At 42.9% G+C, this 16557-nt stretch overlaps 1 protein-coding gene across 2 annotated transcripts in view; it reads left to right on the top strand.

Annotated features, from left to right (window-relative positions):
* Nucleotides 1-16557, top strand: part of st6galnac3 (ST6 (alpha-N-acetyl-neuraminyl-2,3-beta-galactosyl-1,3)-N-acetylgalactosaminide alpha-2,6-sialyltransferase 3) — a 200975-nt gene that overhangs the window by 24081 nt on the left and 160337 nt on the right. For both annotated transcript variants that reach the window (XM_068036707.1, XM_068036708.1), the window contains exon 2: nucleotides 3168-3374. In XM_068036707.1, coding sequence (XP_067892808.1) covers nucleotides 3168-3374 — 207 coding nt within the window. The remainder of the gene's footprint in view (nucleotides 1-3167; nucleotides 3375-16557) is intronic.

Genomic DNA, 16557 nt, shown 5'->3' with positions numbered 1-16557 from the left:
TGAAGGGGAGATCGTGTCTCACTAACTTGATGGAGTTTTTTGAGGAAGTGACAAAGATGATTGAAGGAAGGGCAGTGGATGTTATCTATATGGACTTCAGTAAAGCCTTTGACAAGGTCCCTCATAACAGACTGGTGCAAAAGGTGAAGTCACATGGGATCAGAGGTGAGCTGGCAAGATGGATACAGAACTGGCTGTGTCATCGAATACAGAGGGTATCAATGGAAGGGTGCTTTTCTGAATGGAGGGATGTGACTAGTGGTGTTCTGCAGGGATCAGTGCTGGGACCTTTGCTGTTTGTAGTATATATAAATGATTTGGAGGAAAATGTAGCTGGTATGATTAGTAAGTTTGCGGACGACACAAAGGTTGGTGGAGTTGTGGATAGTGATGAGGTTTGTCAGAGGATACAGTTGGAGACTTGGGTGGAGAAATGGCAGATGGAGTTTAATCCGGACAAATGTGAGGTAATGCATTTTGGAAGATCTAATATAGGTGGGAAGTATACAGTAAATGGCAGAACCCTTGGGAGTATTGACAGGCAGAGAGATCTGGGCGTACAGGTCACTGAAAGTGGCAACGCAGGTGGATAAGGTAGTCAAGAAGGCATACGGCATGCTTGCTGCCTTCAGTCAGGGCATAGAGTATAAAAATTGGCAAGTCATGCTGCAGCTGTACAGAACTTTAGGCCACACTTGGAATATTGCATGCAATTCTGGTCGCCACGCTACCAGAAGGATGTGGAGGCTTTGGAGAGGGTACAGAGGAGGTTTACCAGGATGTTGCCTGGTCTGGAGGGCATTAGCTATGAGGAGAGGTTGGAAAAACTCATTGTTTTCACTGGAATGACAGAGGTAGAGGGGTGACATGATAGAGGTTTGCAAAGTTGAGTGGCATGGACAGAGTGGATAGTCAGAAGCTTTTTCCCAGGGTGGAATAGTCAGTTATTAGGGGACATAGGTTTAAGGTGCGGAGGGCAAAGTTTAGAGGGGATGTGCGAGGCAAGATCTTTACACAGAGGGTGGTGAGTGCCTGGAACATGCTGCCGGGGGAGGTGGTGGAAGCAGGTACGATAGTGACGTTTAAGAGCCATCTTGACAAATACATGAATAGGATGGGAATAGAGGGATACAGTCCCCGGAAGTGCAGAAGGTTTTAGTTTAGGCAGGCATCAACATCGGCGCAGGCTTGGAGTGCCGAATGGTCTGTTCCTGTGCTGTACTGTTCTTTGTTCTAATCCCTGCCTCTCCAAATGGAGATTAATCCTGTCCCTCAATTTTTTCCAATATTTTCCCAACCACTGATGTTAGACTCACCGGCCTGTAATTACCTGGTTTATCGTTGCTCCCCTTCTTGAATAATGGCACCACATTCACTGTCCTCCAGTCCTCTGGTACCTCTCCAGTGGCCAGAGAGGATTTGAAAATTTGTGTCAGAGCCCCTGCTATCTCCTCCCTTGCCTCATATAACAGCCTGGGATACATCTCATCTGGGCCTGGTGATTTATCCACTTTTAAGCCCACTAAAACAGCTAATACTTCCTCCCTTTCAATGTTAATATGTTCAAGTATATCTCCTTCCCCCTCCCTGATCTCTACACCTACATTGTCCTTCCCCATAGTGAACACAGATGCAAAGTATTCATTTAAAACCTCACCTATGTCCTCTGGCTCCACGCAGATTGCCACTTTGGTCCCTAATGGGCCCCACTCTTTCCCTGGTTATCCTCTTGCCCTTGATATGCTTATGAAATGCCTTAGGATTTTCCTTTATCTTGCCTGCCACTGTTTTTTCATGTCTCCTTTGCTCTCCTAATTACTTTTTTTGGTACCCCCTACACTTTCTATACTCCTAGTGCCTCTGCTGTTTTCAGTGCTCTGAATCTGCTATAAGACTTTTTTTTTTCCTGATCCAATTCTCTATATCCCTTGACATCCAGGGTTCCCTGGACTTGTTGGTCCTACCCGTCACAATGGGTACATGTTGGCTCTGAATCCTCACTATTTCCTTTTTGACTCCCACTGGTCTGATGTAGACTTTCCTACAACAAGCTGCTCCGAGTCCACTCTGGCCAGATCCTGTTTTATCATATTGAAATCGGCCTTGCCCCAATTCAGTACCTTTTTTATTTACCTTGTACATTGGTCAATTTACTATAATGATACTGGGACTGAAAGAGTTAAATTGAGGACAGGCTATACAGAGTAGGCTTGTAGTCCTGAGTATAGATTAAAGGGTGATCTAACTGAGGTGTTTGCAATGATTAATGAGTCAGCTGTGGCTTAGGTGGTAGTATATCTGAATCTGAAGGTTCTGGATTCAAATCTCACTCCAGGACTTGAGCACAAAAATCAAGATTGACACTCCAGTGCAGAACTGAGGGAGTGCTCCACTGTTGGTGCTGCCTTTCAAATCGGTGTTAAACTGAGGCTCTGCCTGCCCTCTGAGGTGGATGTAAAAGATCCCCCATTGCACTATTTTGAAGAAGAGCACTAGAGTGTCCTGGCAATATTCATCCCTCAATCAACATTATAAAAACAGATAATCTGGTTATCACATTGCTAGTTGTGGGAGCTTTCTGTGCCCAAATTGGCTGCTGAATTTCCTACATTACAACAGTGACTACACTTCAAGAGTAAAGTGCTTTGAGACTTTCGGCAGTCATGAAAGGTGCTATATAAATGCAATCCTTTTGAGGATTGTATTGGGTAGCTAGAGAGAAACTTTTTCCTCTGTTTGTTTGGGAGGGCGACAGACCATAACCTTAAAATTAGAGCAAGACTGTTCAGAGGTGAGGTCAGGAAGCATTTCTTCACACACAGGGTAGTGGAAATCTGGAACGCTTTTTCCCCCCCCCCCCCCCCCCCCCCCCCCCGGCAAAATGCGGTTGCGGCTGGGGATTCAGTTGAAAATTTCAAAACTCAAATTGATAGATTTTTGTTAGGTGATGTTCACAGAACCAAGGTGGTTAAATGGAGTTAGGTACAGATCAGCCATGATCTAATCGAATGGCAGAACAGACTCGAGGGTCTGAATGGCCTCCAGTGCATGTGGTCCTTTCTATATTCTAAATTTGGAGTTGTCATTTCATCATCCTATGCAAATTGTTTTGTCCAGACTAACAAGTATTTTCCTGTTTTATCCTTTTTTTCCCCCTCCCCTTACAGAAGAAATTGATTCTTGTGCTGAGCTTGTTATTGGTGGTCTCACTCTTCATGGCAGTGGTCCGCTACACATATGACACCTCTTCGCTTCTCCTCCAGCCTTACCTGGGCCACGGTGGGATTTTAAACAGAACAAGAGTTTTCACCCAACCCAACAAGGACCAGCAGCCCCGAGACCTCCATGGCTACGTCAGTGTCACAACACTACAGGTAAACAGATATGTACTGTACCAATATGAGGAAATCAATCCCTTCACTTCACTCAATATTGCAGACTCTCCTTTTAGGGAACTTAGAAAAAAATAATGCTTGCATTTATGTAAAACTCGATCATAAGTACGATCAAGGAAGGCCATTCAGCCCATGTTTGTTCAGCCAACTGATGCTTAAAGGATTCCTTTTTGTTGCCTCTGCTACATATCTCAGGGTGTCGGCCATAACTCAGTATTAGCATACTTGCCTCTGAATCAGGAAAGTCATGGGTTTAAGTCCTACTCCAGACATTTGAGCCCATGATGTAGGCTGACACTCCAGTGCACTTCTGGACCAGTATTGCATTGGTCGAGGTGCTGCCTTTTGGAAGAGCCGCTGAGGGCCTATCTGCCTTTTCAGGTGGCAATATTTAAAAGAACAGGAGAGATCTCGCTGATATCCTGGCCAATATTTAAAGGCACTAAGTCAATACAAGTCCTTTCTCCCTTTTTTTTTCATTCATTCATTTGAGTATCCCTTTTGATTATTAGTGGGTTCCAGTCTTTTGCCTCCATTATTCTATCTGAGGGTAAACTCCAAGTGGTGTTCAATCTTTGTATGAAGAACTTCCTGATATCAGTCTTAAATTCATCTATTAGTTTGAACCTCTGTCCACTTTACATATGGACAATCTAAATTAAAGTAATTCTCCAGATTTACTTTGCCATGCCTTGACCATTTTATATGCCACTACAAGGTCACATTTCAGATGCCTCCTTCTGTAAAAGGAAAGACCTGTATTTCTAGAGTGCTTTCACAACCTCAGGATGTACAAAAGTGCTTTACAGCCAAAGTAGTGCAGTCGCTATTGTAATGTAGGAAATACAGCAGCCAATTTGTGCACAGCAAGGTCCCACAAACAGCAATTTGATAATGACCAGCTAATCTGTATTTAGGTGTTGATTAAAGGACAAAGATTGGCCAGAACACCAGGGAGAACTCTTCTGCTCTTCTTTGAAATAATGCTATGGGATCTTTTACGTCGACCTGAGACAGCAGACGGGGCTTCAGTTTAATGTTTCTTCTGAAAGTCAGCACCTCCAACAGTGCAGCACTTCAGTACTGCATGGGAGTGTCAGCCGAGATTATTGTGCTTGAATTTCTGCAGTGAGACTTGTACTCATTAGCTTCTGAGTCAGTTGTGAGTCCTACCAACTGAACTATGGTTGAAAAAATGAAGCAATCTGTTTTTGTTGGGACCAGTTGAGGATTAATGTTGGCCAGATCAGTCTGAGAACTCCCTGCTGTTCTTCCAACAGTGCCATGTTCTTTAATGTTCATTTGAGTGGGCAGGTCTATAATGAGCAGATTTAGATATGAAAGGACAGAACACTCACTTCTCATCCCATTCTTTGTAGAGCCCCTAACACTGCCTTTTTCCATTGATTTGGTATAAACTCAGCAGAGATCCACAATGTGCATTGCATGCAATGTCTGGTGTACAAAAGACTCTTTTATAGTGCCCCATTCAGATCGACTGTTTTTTAAAATAATCAGATCAATTCACCCTGCTGAATGTTTAAAGTGGGAATCAAACATTTTGCTAATGAGACAGTGCAGCCATTATTGGTTTACTCAGACAGCTGGCCCATTCCAGTAATCAGATGGTATTCGTGAATTATGGTTTTAAGGCCATGTAGTTTCTGAAAGTGCTTACCACATTGGAAAAACAATGATGCTCTCAGTCGAAGTGAATGGCAAAGTAACAGGAGCTGGCTTAGTAAATCCAGCCAATTGGGCTTTGGTGTAATTTAAGATTTGATATCAAAAATACGAGAAGCTAAATCTGATCTAATCAATGTTGCCAATTCAGAGAAAGAACTTGCATTTCTATAGCACCTTTTCATAACCTCAGGACATCCCATTGCGGCCAGTGAAGTAATTGCAAAGTGTAGTCACGGTTGTAATGTAGGAATTGCGCACAGCAAGATCCCACAAACAGCAATGAGATGATCAGATAATCTGTTTTTGTGGTGTGGTTGAGGGACAAATATGGACCAGGACAATAGTACAATTGGATCTTTTACATCCACCTGAGATGACAGACAGGGATTTGGTTTAACGTCTCATCTGAAAGATGTCATTTATGCATTACTGAAGGATATTGCATGGACCTATCTCAATTGACAGCAGTAATGCACCCAGTTGTGTGAACCTGGCAATGTGTCAAGGCCAAGAACCACCACGAGGCTGGCAACTTGAGTGTAATGGCATGGCACGGTAACCTGAATTTGAATCCTGTGAGTTGTGGAATTGAATTCAATAACTTAATTTGTTGTCTGGCACCAAGAAAAGTGACCATGAAACTGTTATTAAAATCCTAACTGGTTCACTAATAACCTACAGGGAATCTGCCACCCTCACATGATCCTGTTACCCTGACCTGGTATGGCCTATATCTGACTTTGGTCCCATATGATGTGATTGGCTCTCATTGAACTCTGAAGTAGTCTGTCAAGCCTCTTTAGTTGTAAGAATTGCATGGGCTGGGCAGCTAATGTGGCCTGTCCATGGTCTGAGAACAAATATATAAAGTCTTCTCCAATATTTTGGAAATATTCCAGAGCTATACTTCTTTCCACCTTTTACATCAACTCTTTAAACAGTGAGTTTAAAAAAGGCTCATTATGAGTAAGCTGGCTGCAGCTTTGAAAATTATATATCATTAATAGTAGTCATTAGCTCCTGCCTTCCACTGAGAATCCCAGAACACCCCTACTGAATGTAACCAATGCTGATGGAAGGCAAAAAAATCCCCTCTGCTCTCTTAAAGAAACAGATTAAATTCCTGTGCATAGTTTTGGAGAGTTCCCGTTGGCTTTTTGCCATTGAATTTTTCTCTACATTTGTGGAGCATGCTCCAAAGCCGCTGATATCGGGAAGTGGGTCCTGAGGCCAGGAATGGTTTGAGGCCAGGAAGCATAGCTAAAGCCATGAAGGCTGGCCAAGGGCAGGTTATTTGATTCATTTAAGAAATGGGAAGGTGTTATTGTTGAAATTCTGGATAGATGAGAACAAATGGGCGAAGGGCTTTATCTGAACCTATCTTTGATAGATTATATCAGATTTCTTGTGTTTCTATCATAACAATTTGTGGCTAACATGTTCAATTAATGATTTTGAACTGATATGTAGCTCCGTGTTGATTCTGTAAAATAAACTGACCCAGTAACGTTTAGGATTCATAGCTGGTGTGACTCAGTCACATCATCAAATATATTGGCAGGTATTAAGCAAGAAAGATGGTCTCTAGAAGCCAAGTTAAAGTCTCTGAAAGGGTCATTGTATTCTTTGTACTGGTTCCTGTGTGATAGTAAATACTGGCTTGTTTCTCCAAGAAAAGGCTCAGCAGAAATTGATTATCTGACATGTTTAATATAATGGATCTAAGTCAGTCTCTGCTGATGGGACCTGAACTCAAATGATATATTCTTGGCCTGCATGCGGATGGATATGTCTGTCTAATAATGTTCATTGATTGATCTGGAAACGATGAGCTTCTATTCTCACCTCAGCCAAATAGTGCGAGTGAAACATTTAATAGTTTCATGCGCATATTAATATTTATGTTCACAGCCAACATTCTCAGAAGTAATTGGGGAAAAATCGTCTATCTCTTTGCTTAACCTTGTCCCTGGAAACCATGATTTAGTTTTCTAAATAAAGTGCTCACTGATTGCTGAAAGGAACAAATTATTATTATGAAAATAGCTGTTGGTGAACCTGTACAAGAAAGACTTGCATTTATATAACATCACATACACAGGATGTACAATGTACTTTACAGCCAATGATGTACTTTTAAAGTCTAGTCATTGTTGTAATATAGGAAATCAACCAATTTGCACACAGCAAGCTTCCACAAACAGCAATGCGATACAATCAGATTGTCATCAGCAATAATATCAAGAATATGTAGCACCTTTTGACATAGGCATATGTCCCACATAAATTATTGGAGTATCTCCTGACAAGAGTATGCGCAGAGGGATCACCGACATCATTAGTGTGTCCGAACATTTGCCAGCTTGCAAGTATGGGTCTATGCATCGCCTGGTGATGTCGCCCCGTAATGACATCAGACATAATGACGTCAGTGTTGCCTCACCCTTCAATGGCTACGATCGCCACCTCCATCCCCCTCAACGGTCCCTTGCTGCCCTCCACGATTGCCACCTCAATTGCCACTTCTCTTCTGCGCTCCCTCCCGCTGCTCCATCCCGCCACTCCTGACTCTTCACTGCTCCATCCTGCTGCTCCCAACTGTTCACTTCCCACCTCACCACTTGCCCCGATTGCTGCTCGCACACCCCCACCCCCCCTGTTCCTTCTCCAGGCAGTGAGTGAGCGGCAGGAGGGAATGGCGAGAAGATGGGAGCAGCGAGAAGACAGGAGCAGTGAAGAGAACTGGCGAACACTGGCGGGAGTGGGAAACTGAATGCGGCGATTGAGGCGGCAATCGTGGGAGGGAGTGGGGTACTGTTGGGGTGGGGGGGTGTTGTGAAGGCGGCGATCGTGGCCATTGAGCAATGAGGGGGAATGGGTTCAATTCTTATTTTGTGTCAAATTGAGCAGTGCCATTTTTATTACCCGCAGCTGCTTGAGACATCAGACAGTGACATTTCTGTGGATGAGGTGGTATTTGTGCATGTGCTAGTACTGCGCTACCTAGTGGTTGCATTGGCAGCAAATGCATTCATAAGCTATAGTCTTTCTGAACAAATGGACAAGTTGCTCACGGCTCCCTTTCCCCATCCCACCATGAGGTGCATCATTACCCACATCAATACCCCAATATGTCAACCTTTTTTTAAGGGAACTGTGGGTCAAGCTAGATTGTTCTTAGTGTGTGGGTGAGGGAAGTGGACCTACAATCTTCATGGGTACAGGTCTCGAGGGATATGGAGCAATGGCAGGGTAAACAGAGTCAAGGTCCGATCAGTCATGTTCTAATTGGGCAAAACATATTGCATTTTCTCTGAACCTCTGTGCTAGCATGCAACTATACACAAAGCACTGACCATTCAAGATAGGATCAGTAACGTAGATTCTTTAAGGATGGTTCTGCACGTACACACAAGTCTTCACTGTACAGGTATTTACTTAAGACTGCCCACACACCAGAAGTCATTTGGTGTGTTACATCACAGCTGTTACACTGCTGGCAGAATAATGTCGCCACACCCCTTAAAGGTGTGCACAGAACAGACCTGAGGGTCTGGGCAACTTCTGCCTTCATTCTAGAATCTTTTGTTACGATCAAGGCGGGAGAAATGCACTGTTAATTCAGTCCCACTTCTCCACGGGTCACAGCATATCAATACATTTTCCCACCTATCGAAGAATAGCCAATTAGACACTGTTTGTCCCCCAGGTAAAGTACACCAACCAGGTTTCTTTAAACAACAGCAACATTAACTATTTATTAGAAAAAAAAAAGGCTTAACCACTAATGAGATTAATCTATATCTATATATATGAAAAGCTTCTTATATCCCTCACCCTCATGCGCACATACACACATACCTTCAAAAAACAGGTTAACTGGGGATAAAGGATTTTGGTTTACAGCTGTTTCATAGGCATAATAAAATAATAGTTTCACATTCTAGTAGGAAATTCTTTGAGGGGTCCCAGAGTCAAATCATTGGATGCCACTCAAAGTCTCTCCAGGCAAGGTGGTTGAACAATCTGTGATGGGTAGGCATTCAAGGCAATTTGGCTACAGCAGGCATCACAGTTCTTTCAGCAGGGGGGCAGCAACAGGTCTGCTTAGGACTCGCAGCAGCAGTAGAAGCTTTCTTCAAGTTTCAGGTTTTCCCAAAACACAGGAGGAAACTGGAATCTCACTGGATGCAGGAATTCTTCAGAGACAGGAGGCAATAGGAATTTACCACCTTTCAAATGCAGGATTTCTTTTCAAGAGATGCAAGTCTCCTTTTACAGAGAGGACTTTTTTGGGGGTCTTCCACTTTGATCTCAAGACAGGTCAAAAATCAAATTTCAAATTCCTGCTCTTTGTCCAACTCACTGGTTTTTAAAAGGGTCCAAAGTAAAAGTAAACCTTCCTGAGCTGACAGCATAACCAGACACACTGTCTCCCCATCAGTGTTGCTCGGAGGTCAAAAACTGCTGGCTGGCTTCCTTGAAGCTGTGTGCTTTCCTATTCTTGTATACAAAGTCAACATCCAAACATTTCAGCTATTTGCAGGTGTCCATGTCCATTGAATCCTTTTTTTCCAGGTTTTTAAAACACAAGTTTAAGATTTTAGTACAAAAATAAAACCTCTTGTAACACTTTGTCAAAGAGATGCTGGAGACGTACCTTCAAACTGCCAAAGGCTGGCTTCTTGAGGCTGCTTCCACACCAAATCTCCCACCCGCCTACCCAATCCCACAGACTTTGCGAAGGTCAACGCAGGGTACGGTTTGTGGGGGGGTGTGAAGGCAGCGATTGCAGCCATTGAGGGTTTGGGTTCAATTTGTTTTTTGGTGTCAAATTGAGCAATGCCATTTTTATTACTGACAGCTGCCTGAGACTTTGCAGACAGTGACGTTTCAGCCGATGAGGCTGCATTTGCGCACATCTAACATAATCCTGGCATGACATAGGAACAGGAGTAGGCAATTCAGCCTCTTAGGCCTGTTCTGCCAATCAATTATAACATGACTGATCTGACCTCTTTCCATTTGCCCAGCCATTGCTCCATATCCCTTGAGACCTGTACTTCCCAAAATTCAGTCTGTCTCAGTATTGAAGCTGCCAGCATCCAGCCTTTCGGGGGAGAGTAGTTAAGCGCAGTCTCTCAATGTTTGTACCCTTGTACTTTTTTTTTGCAACTGGGTCAGGCTTGTGTAGTTAGCAAAACTGTATGTGGCAATAAAACGCTAGTTAGGCCACATCTGGAGTACTGTGTACATTTCTGGGCACCACACTATCGGAAGGATGTGATTGCACTGGAGAGGGCGCAGAGGAGATTCACCACGATGTTGCCTGGGCTGGAGCATTTCCGTTATGAAGAGACTGAAAGGCTGGAGTTGTTTTCCTTGGAGCAGAGAAGGCTGAGGGGGGACGTGATTGAGGTGTACAAGATTATGAGGGGCATTGATAGGTTAGATAGGAGGATACTTTTTCCCTTAGTGGAAGGGTCAAGAACCAGGGGGCATAGATTTGGGGTAAGGGGCAGGAGGTTTAGGGGAGATTTGAGGAAACCTCTTTTCACCTGGAGGGTGATTGGAATCTGGAACGCACTGCCTGAAGAGGTGGTGGAGGCAGGAATCCTCAACATTTAAGTGTTTAGATGCGCACTTGAAACGCCATAGCATACAGGGCTACGGGCCAAATGCAGGAATATGGGATTAGAATAGTTGGGTGTAGTATGGCCGGCACAGACACCGATGAGCCGAAGGGCCTGTTTCTGTGCTGTAAAATTCTGTGACTCTGACTCTAATATCATGCAGTGCCGTGAGGTGGAAAAAGGTTAGTCTTCAGGCAAGCTGTAAGGCTGACTGCATTAGCTTAGTATGGAGATGTGAGACTCCAACTTCCTTGTATGTTGCCCAACTGCAACCCACCCCCCTCAGTATATGTCAGTTAACCTAGGCAGCCAGCTCAGCATCACTACTGATGTTTGTCTGAAGCTTGAAGATAACTGGCCAGAGCAGGAAATGTTCCAACCACTCAGCTTTAAGGATCGAGAAAGAAACAGAGGAATGATGGTGAAGGAGGGTGAATTAGAGTCAAATCTGATACAGAGAGGGAAAGAAAGATTGGAGTACGAGAGAGAAAAAACAGAGATGGGAAGTGAGAAAGACACTGCTATAAATGCAAGTTCTTTTTCTTTCAGTTGACCAGAAAACAACAGCCCAGTAGTTTGGACTATCCAGTTATAAAGGGTTAAGATTTACAACTAGAATCCATTACAACCAATACAATGCAGGAGGGTGTTTGTTACTTTGTTGAGCTGCAGTCAGAGGTATTCATTCCACACTGGACTGAAACCAACAATTTCTTGTGGTTTCAGCTTTCTGTGGACCAACATTATCTTTTTTTTATGACAGTAGTATAGCTTAAGGACCCAATTCCCAAATGTATTTACTTTCATACAAGCTATATTGACTATTCATTTAGAGCTAAACTTGGGCCTCAGTGAGCAGGTAATCTATTTTTAAATTTTACACTTTTTTGTGTTTCACAATGTAAAGGTTAATGGCTTCTCCTCTGCATCACTCATCCACAAAAATCAGAACTAGGTCAACAGGCTTTTTATCCAGACGTCAACATGCCAGCTCCTCGCTTCTGAGTCAAAAGGTTATGGGTTCGACTCTAGGATACAAAGGCACAATCTAAGCTAACTGTCTGGTCAGATGCCGAGAGACTGTTGCATTGCCCGAGGTGCTGTTCCATTGGTTAGAATGCTATTGGAAGAACTGGGAGTTCACCTTGTGTCTTGGCCAACCTTCCTCCCTCGGAAGAACAGATCACCTGCTCATTCAAGTGGAATCTTGCTGTGTGCAGGATGGCCGCTGTGTTTTTGCCTACGTAACATCAGTCTCCACATTGCAAATCAGTTCATCATATGTGAAGCACTTTGAGGCATTTTGGGAAAAATGCGACAAGATACTGTATCAATATGAATCTCTCTTTTCATTTAGAATCTGGGATTGTGTTACTTCAGGCACAGAAGGTTAAGGAGAGATTTAATAGAGGCGTTCAAAATTACGAGGGGTTTTGATAAAGCAGCCAGAGAGAAATTGGTTCCGTGGACAGGAGCATTGGTAACTGGAGGTCACAGATTGAAGGTAATTGTCGAAAGAACCAGAGGGAGATGAGGAGAATTTTTTTTTTTAATGCAGCGAACCAAGATCTGGAATGCACTGCCTGAAAGGATAGTGGAAATAGATTCAATAGTAACTTTCAAAAGGGAATTGGATAAATACTTCAAAAGAGAAATTTTGCAGGGCTCTGGGGAAAGAACAGGGGAAGTGGGGCTTATTTAACTTTTTTTTTTCAAAGAGCCAGCACAGGCACGATGGGCCAAATGACCTCTTTTTTAGTGCTGTTTGATTCTATAAAAGTTGTTTGGAGGATGGGTTGAAGATGAGGAGCAATCACACTGGAAATTGAAGATTTGCATTTTGCTTTTAGAATCAAATGATCCCTAGTTCGGTGGACTATGCATCAAATGCAGGACCAGTCTTTCTCTATACTGTTGAACAAGGAGCATTAACCTCAGCAGAACACCGACTGCTTCAATCCAAATCCCAGTTTCCCTTGTCCAGACGAACTTGCTCTGGGAGATTGACCAATTAGTGCTAATTGATGCTAAATTTTAGGAGCCTTTCTTCTGCAGGCTGACATCCATTAAGATCTGTCTGGACTCATTCCACCTGGGGCTCTTGACAGCTGTCAGGAAGATGACAGATCTGTCCCATGAACCAGCCAAGTCTTGGAGATGAACGGGCAGCATACTAACTCACCCTGTCTCCTACCCAAAATTCCTGCCAAAAGTGAAGGGTTGGGGGCTTAATCAAATTGTAAATGAGTTTGATAATTACATTTTTTTTTTGCTTTTGAGAGTGAAAGAAAACACTTTTTGATAATGGATACTCCTATGCAGAAATATTAATGACTGAAATAACAAACTAAAGTCACTTTTATTTGACCTGCTTGTTCCTGAGGACCAAACCAACAATCCTGGACTGACACTGTAAATTTCCTGAAAGATGCAGATCAATGATATTTTCTAGGTTTTTTTCAAATTTCTAGCATTTGCAGTGTTTCGCTTTTGCTTCCTATTTAATATTGTGCAAGACTTTTAATTCATTGTCTCAAATCACTTCTTCGCTACTTCATCCATTTGAACCACCAGAGTGTCAACCAATGGCAAACCTATAACACCGCCATTATCCAATGTCAGACCATAAACGAGCTGTACTGGAGCAAATAACAGACCTGACGTCTGCAAACGCGACATGAAATCGTGTGACATTGATCACAAGTCGTGGGAGTCAGTTGCCAGCATTCGCCAGAGCTGGCGGGCAGCCATAAAGACAGGGCTAAATTGTGGCGAGTCGAAGAGACTTAGTAGTTGGCAGGAAAAAAGACAGAGGCGCAAGGGGAGAGCCAACTGTGCAACAGCCCCAACAAACAAATTTCTCTGCAGCACCTGTGGAAGAGCCTGTCACTCCAGAATTGGCCTTTATAGCCACTCCAGGCGCTGCTTCACAAACCACTGACCACCTCCAGGCGCATATCCATTGTCTCTCGAGATAAGGAGGCCCAAAAAGAAAAAGAACCACCTGTACCAGACCCGTTGACAGACCTGTAACCATTTGTTTTTCACTCCATGATAGACCTGTAATCAACCCTTCTCACATTTTGATACATCACACTGTCCAGACTTAAGGTTGTACAAAAGTAAAGAAGCTCAGTATTTTGTAGAGTGAAAAGTTGATTCTATCGTATTGGAGAGTTGCACCGTCAACGGTGTCATGTTTCTGAAAAATAATTAAACCGAGGTCCTGTCTGCCTTTTCTGGTGGACATTAAAGATCCCATGGCATAGTTTGAAGATGAGCAGGGTATTTTTCTCCATGTTCTGGCCAATATTTATTACTTATCTATAAAATAGTTCAATTGGTCATTTATCTCATTGCTGTTTGTGGGAGCTTGCTGTACACAAATTGGCTGCCATGTTTTCTACATTACAACGATGGTCACACTTGAACCACAACTTGCATTTATGTAACGGCTGTAATAGTAAAACATCCCAAGATATTTCACAGGAACGTAATCAGATGAAAACTTAAACTGAGTCAAAGAAAAAGACATTAGGACAGGTGACCAAACATTTGTACAAAGAAGTAGGTTTTAACGAACATCTTAAAGGAGGGGAGAGAGAGAGATGAAGAGGATTTGGGAGGTTAGGAACTAGACAGCTGAAGACAGGGCCACGAATGTTTGGGTAAATAAAGTGGGGGCTACACGAAAGGCCAGAGTTGGAGTTCCTGGAGAATTCATTGGCTGTGAAGCACCTTGGAATATCCTGAAGTTGTGAAAGTGACTATATAAATGCAGCTCTGACAGTATAAGTGTTTAAAGGTCTGAGCAACATCTCAATGTCCGTGATTTCCCATTAAGTGGCAGGAGTACATCCCAGAAATCTGCATTGCATCAGGGTATAAATGAAATTCTTCTGTCAACCTGTGGCAGAAAGTCGCTAGTTATGTCACTACAATAAGCAGCACTGCAGGGTAGTATTCTCTCATGGGATTATTAACATCAGTCATCAGATCAGTCAAGTGCACAGGTCATTTTTACCTTCATATTGTAGCTAAATTGAAGTGATCAGGTAAAACATACATTTAACTCATCCTAAAGACTTTCATTATCCGTGCAGTGTAGCGGACATTTTATTCTAGAAATTTACTGGGGAATGTGTTGAATTGGTGAATTTAATATTGAAATGGAATTAAAACCAAACCGGTACATTGCTTGGTTTTAACTCAAAGATAGGAAATCTGTCTCGAGGTATTCTGTCAGGCCTGGGCTGGTTAAGTTTAAAAGCGTACTACTAATTGCATTGGAAGGTTTAATGCTCCGCACTTGTTCAGTTCCTTTAAACATGAAATTTGCATTGAATGCTTATTTATTCATTCAGTTTGTAGTGTTCTACTGCTCATTGGTAAAGCAGTTTCTCTCTTTCAAGATGAGCCACATAGTCCCTGATAGCTGGCAACAAATTTCAATTATGTGAAATGGGAGAAATTATATTGTTTCAATTTTATCAGTCTTTGGCTGATTGTGTGTGTTCTCTGTCAACAGCACTGCAAATCACTATTCTGCAAAGACAGCAATGCTTTTAGGTTCAGAGCTGATCTAATCTCCATGAAATAATGGAAAGCAAAAGAGAGAGAGACTCGGGCAATATTCCAGCTCGGGGACTGTAGCACTTCCAAACATATAGCGATGAATCAGTTCAGAATACTAAGTGAGCACCAGTTTAGCACTGTTGAGTGACCAACAGACGGTACAGACAATGTGAGCAGTGTGCAATGTTGAATGTGCATTGTTGTGCGAGCAACCCAATTTGTTCGTTCTTTTCAAACATGTTTACGATTAGGACAGTGCTACCTTTGCATTTGTTAAGCAGTTTGATAGAATGGCGTTGAATTTACAGCACAGGAATGGGCCATTTGGACCAGTTGGTCTATGCTAGTGTTTATATTCTGCATGAGCTTCCTCATACTGTAATTCCCACCCTGCTCCCTGTTCTACATCAGATGAGAGGTTTGATGAGGAACAATAAGTCTTTCATTTGACGCAGGCTGGAGTGCTACCATCAGATGGTAGCACTCCAGCCTGCGTCAAATGAAAGACTTATTGTTCCTCATCAAATCAAGTGACGCTCAAAAGGTGTCAGCTGTGAATCAGTGCTAGCACTCGTGCCTCTGAGTCAGAAGTTGTAGGTTCAAGGCCCACTCCAGTGACTTGAGCACATAATCTAGGCTGGCACTCTGATACTGAGTGAGGGAGTGCTGCACTGTCTGGGGTGTTGTCTTTCAGATGAGATTAAACTAAGGCCTTATCTTCCCTCTCCGGTGCATGTAAATGAAGACTAGAAGGGGCGTTCAACCCAATGCTCTGGTCAAAATTTAATCCCTCAACCATCATGACCAAAAAAAAGGACAGGGTCACTCACCACCTCATTGATGTTTGTGGGGCCTTCATATGCATAAATTGGTTGCCATGTTTCCTAAATAACAGCAATGACTATGCTGGCTTGTTGGCTGTAAAGCCCTTTGAGACATCCTGCAGTCATGAAAGGCACTATATAAATGCCAGTCATTCATTCTTTCGGTGCTACACTTTTGATCTCTGAGGAGGGTTTTGGAGCTGGCTGGTCTCTTGTACAACATGAAGGGTGTGGTTTGGAAGGGAGGAATCAGATGACCTGAAAGAAAGCAGCAAATAAGAATCCGGTTTTGAAAATAAAAACGGGCAGGAAGAAATAAAAGTTCTATTGGCAGCTTGGACAACCTACACACACAGGCTCCAACAGGCTAGATACAGTGGGCCTTGCCATCTGGATTGGAGTTAGGCCAAAACAATTTAGCAATTTGCTTAATTAGAAAGCAAA

The sequence above is a fragment of the Heterodontus francisci genome, chromosome 8 (genome assembly GCF_036365525.1).
Source record: "Heterodontus francisci isolate sHetFra1 chromosome 8, sHetFra1.hap1, whole genome shotgun sequence".
Classification (NCBI taxonomy): Eukaryota; Metazoa; Chordata; class Chondrichthyes; order Heterodontiformes; family Heterodontidae; genus Heterodontus; species Heterodontus francisci.
The sequence above is the reverse complement of the archived record's forward strand: the minus strand, read 5'-3'. Positions and strand labels throughout refer to the sequence as shown.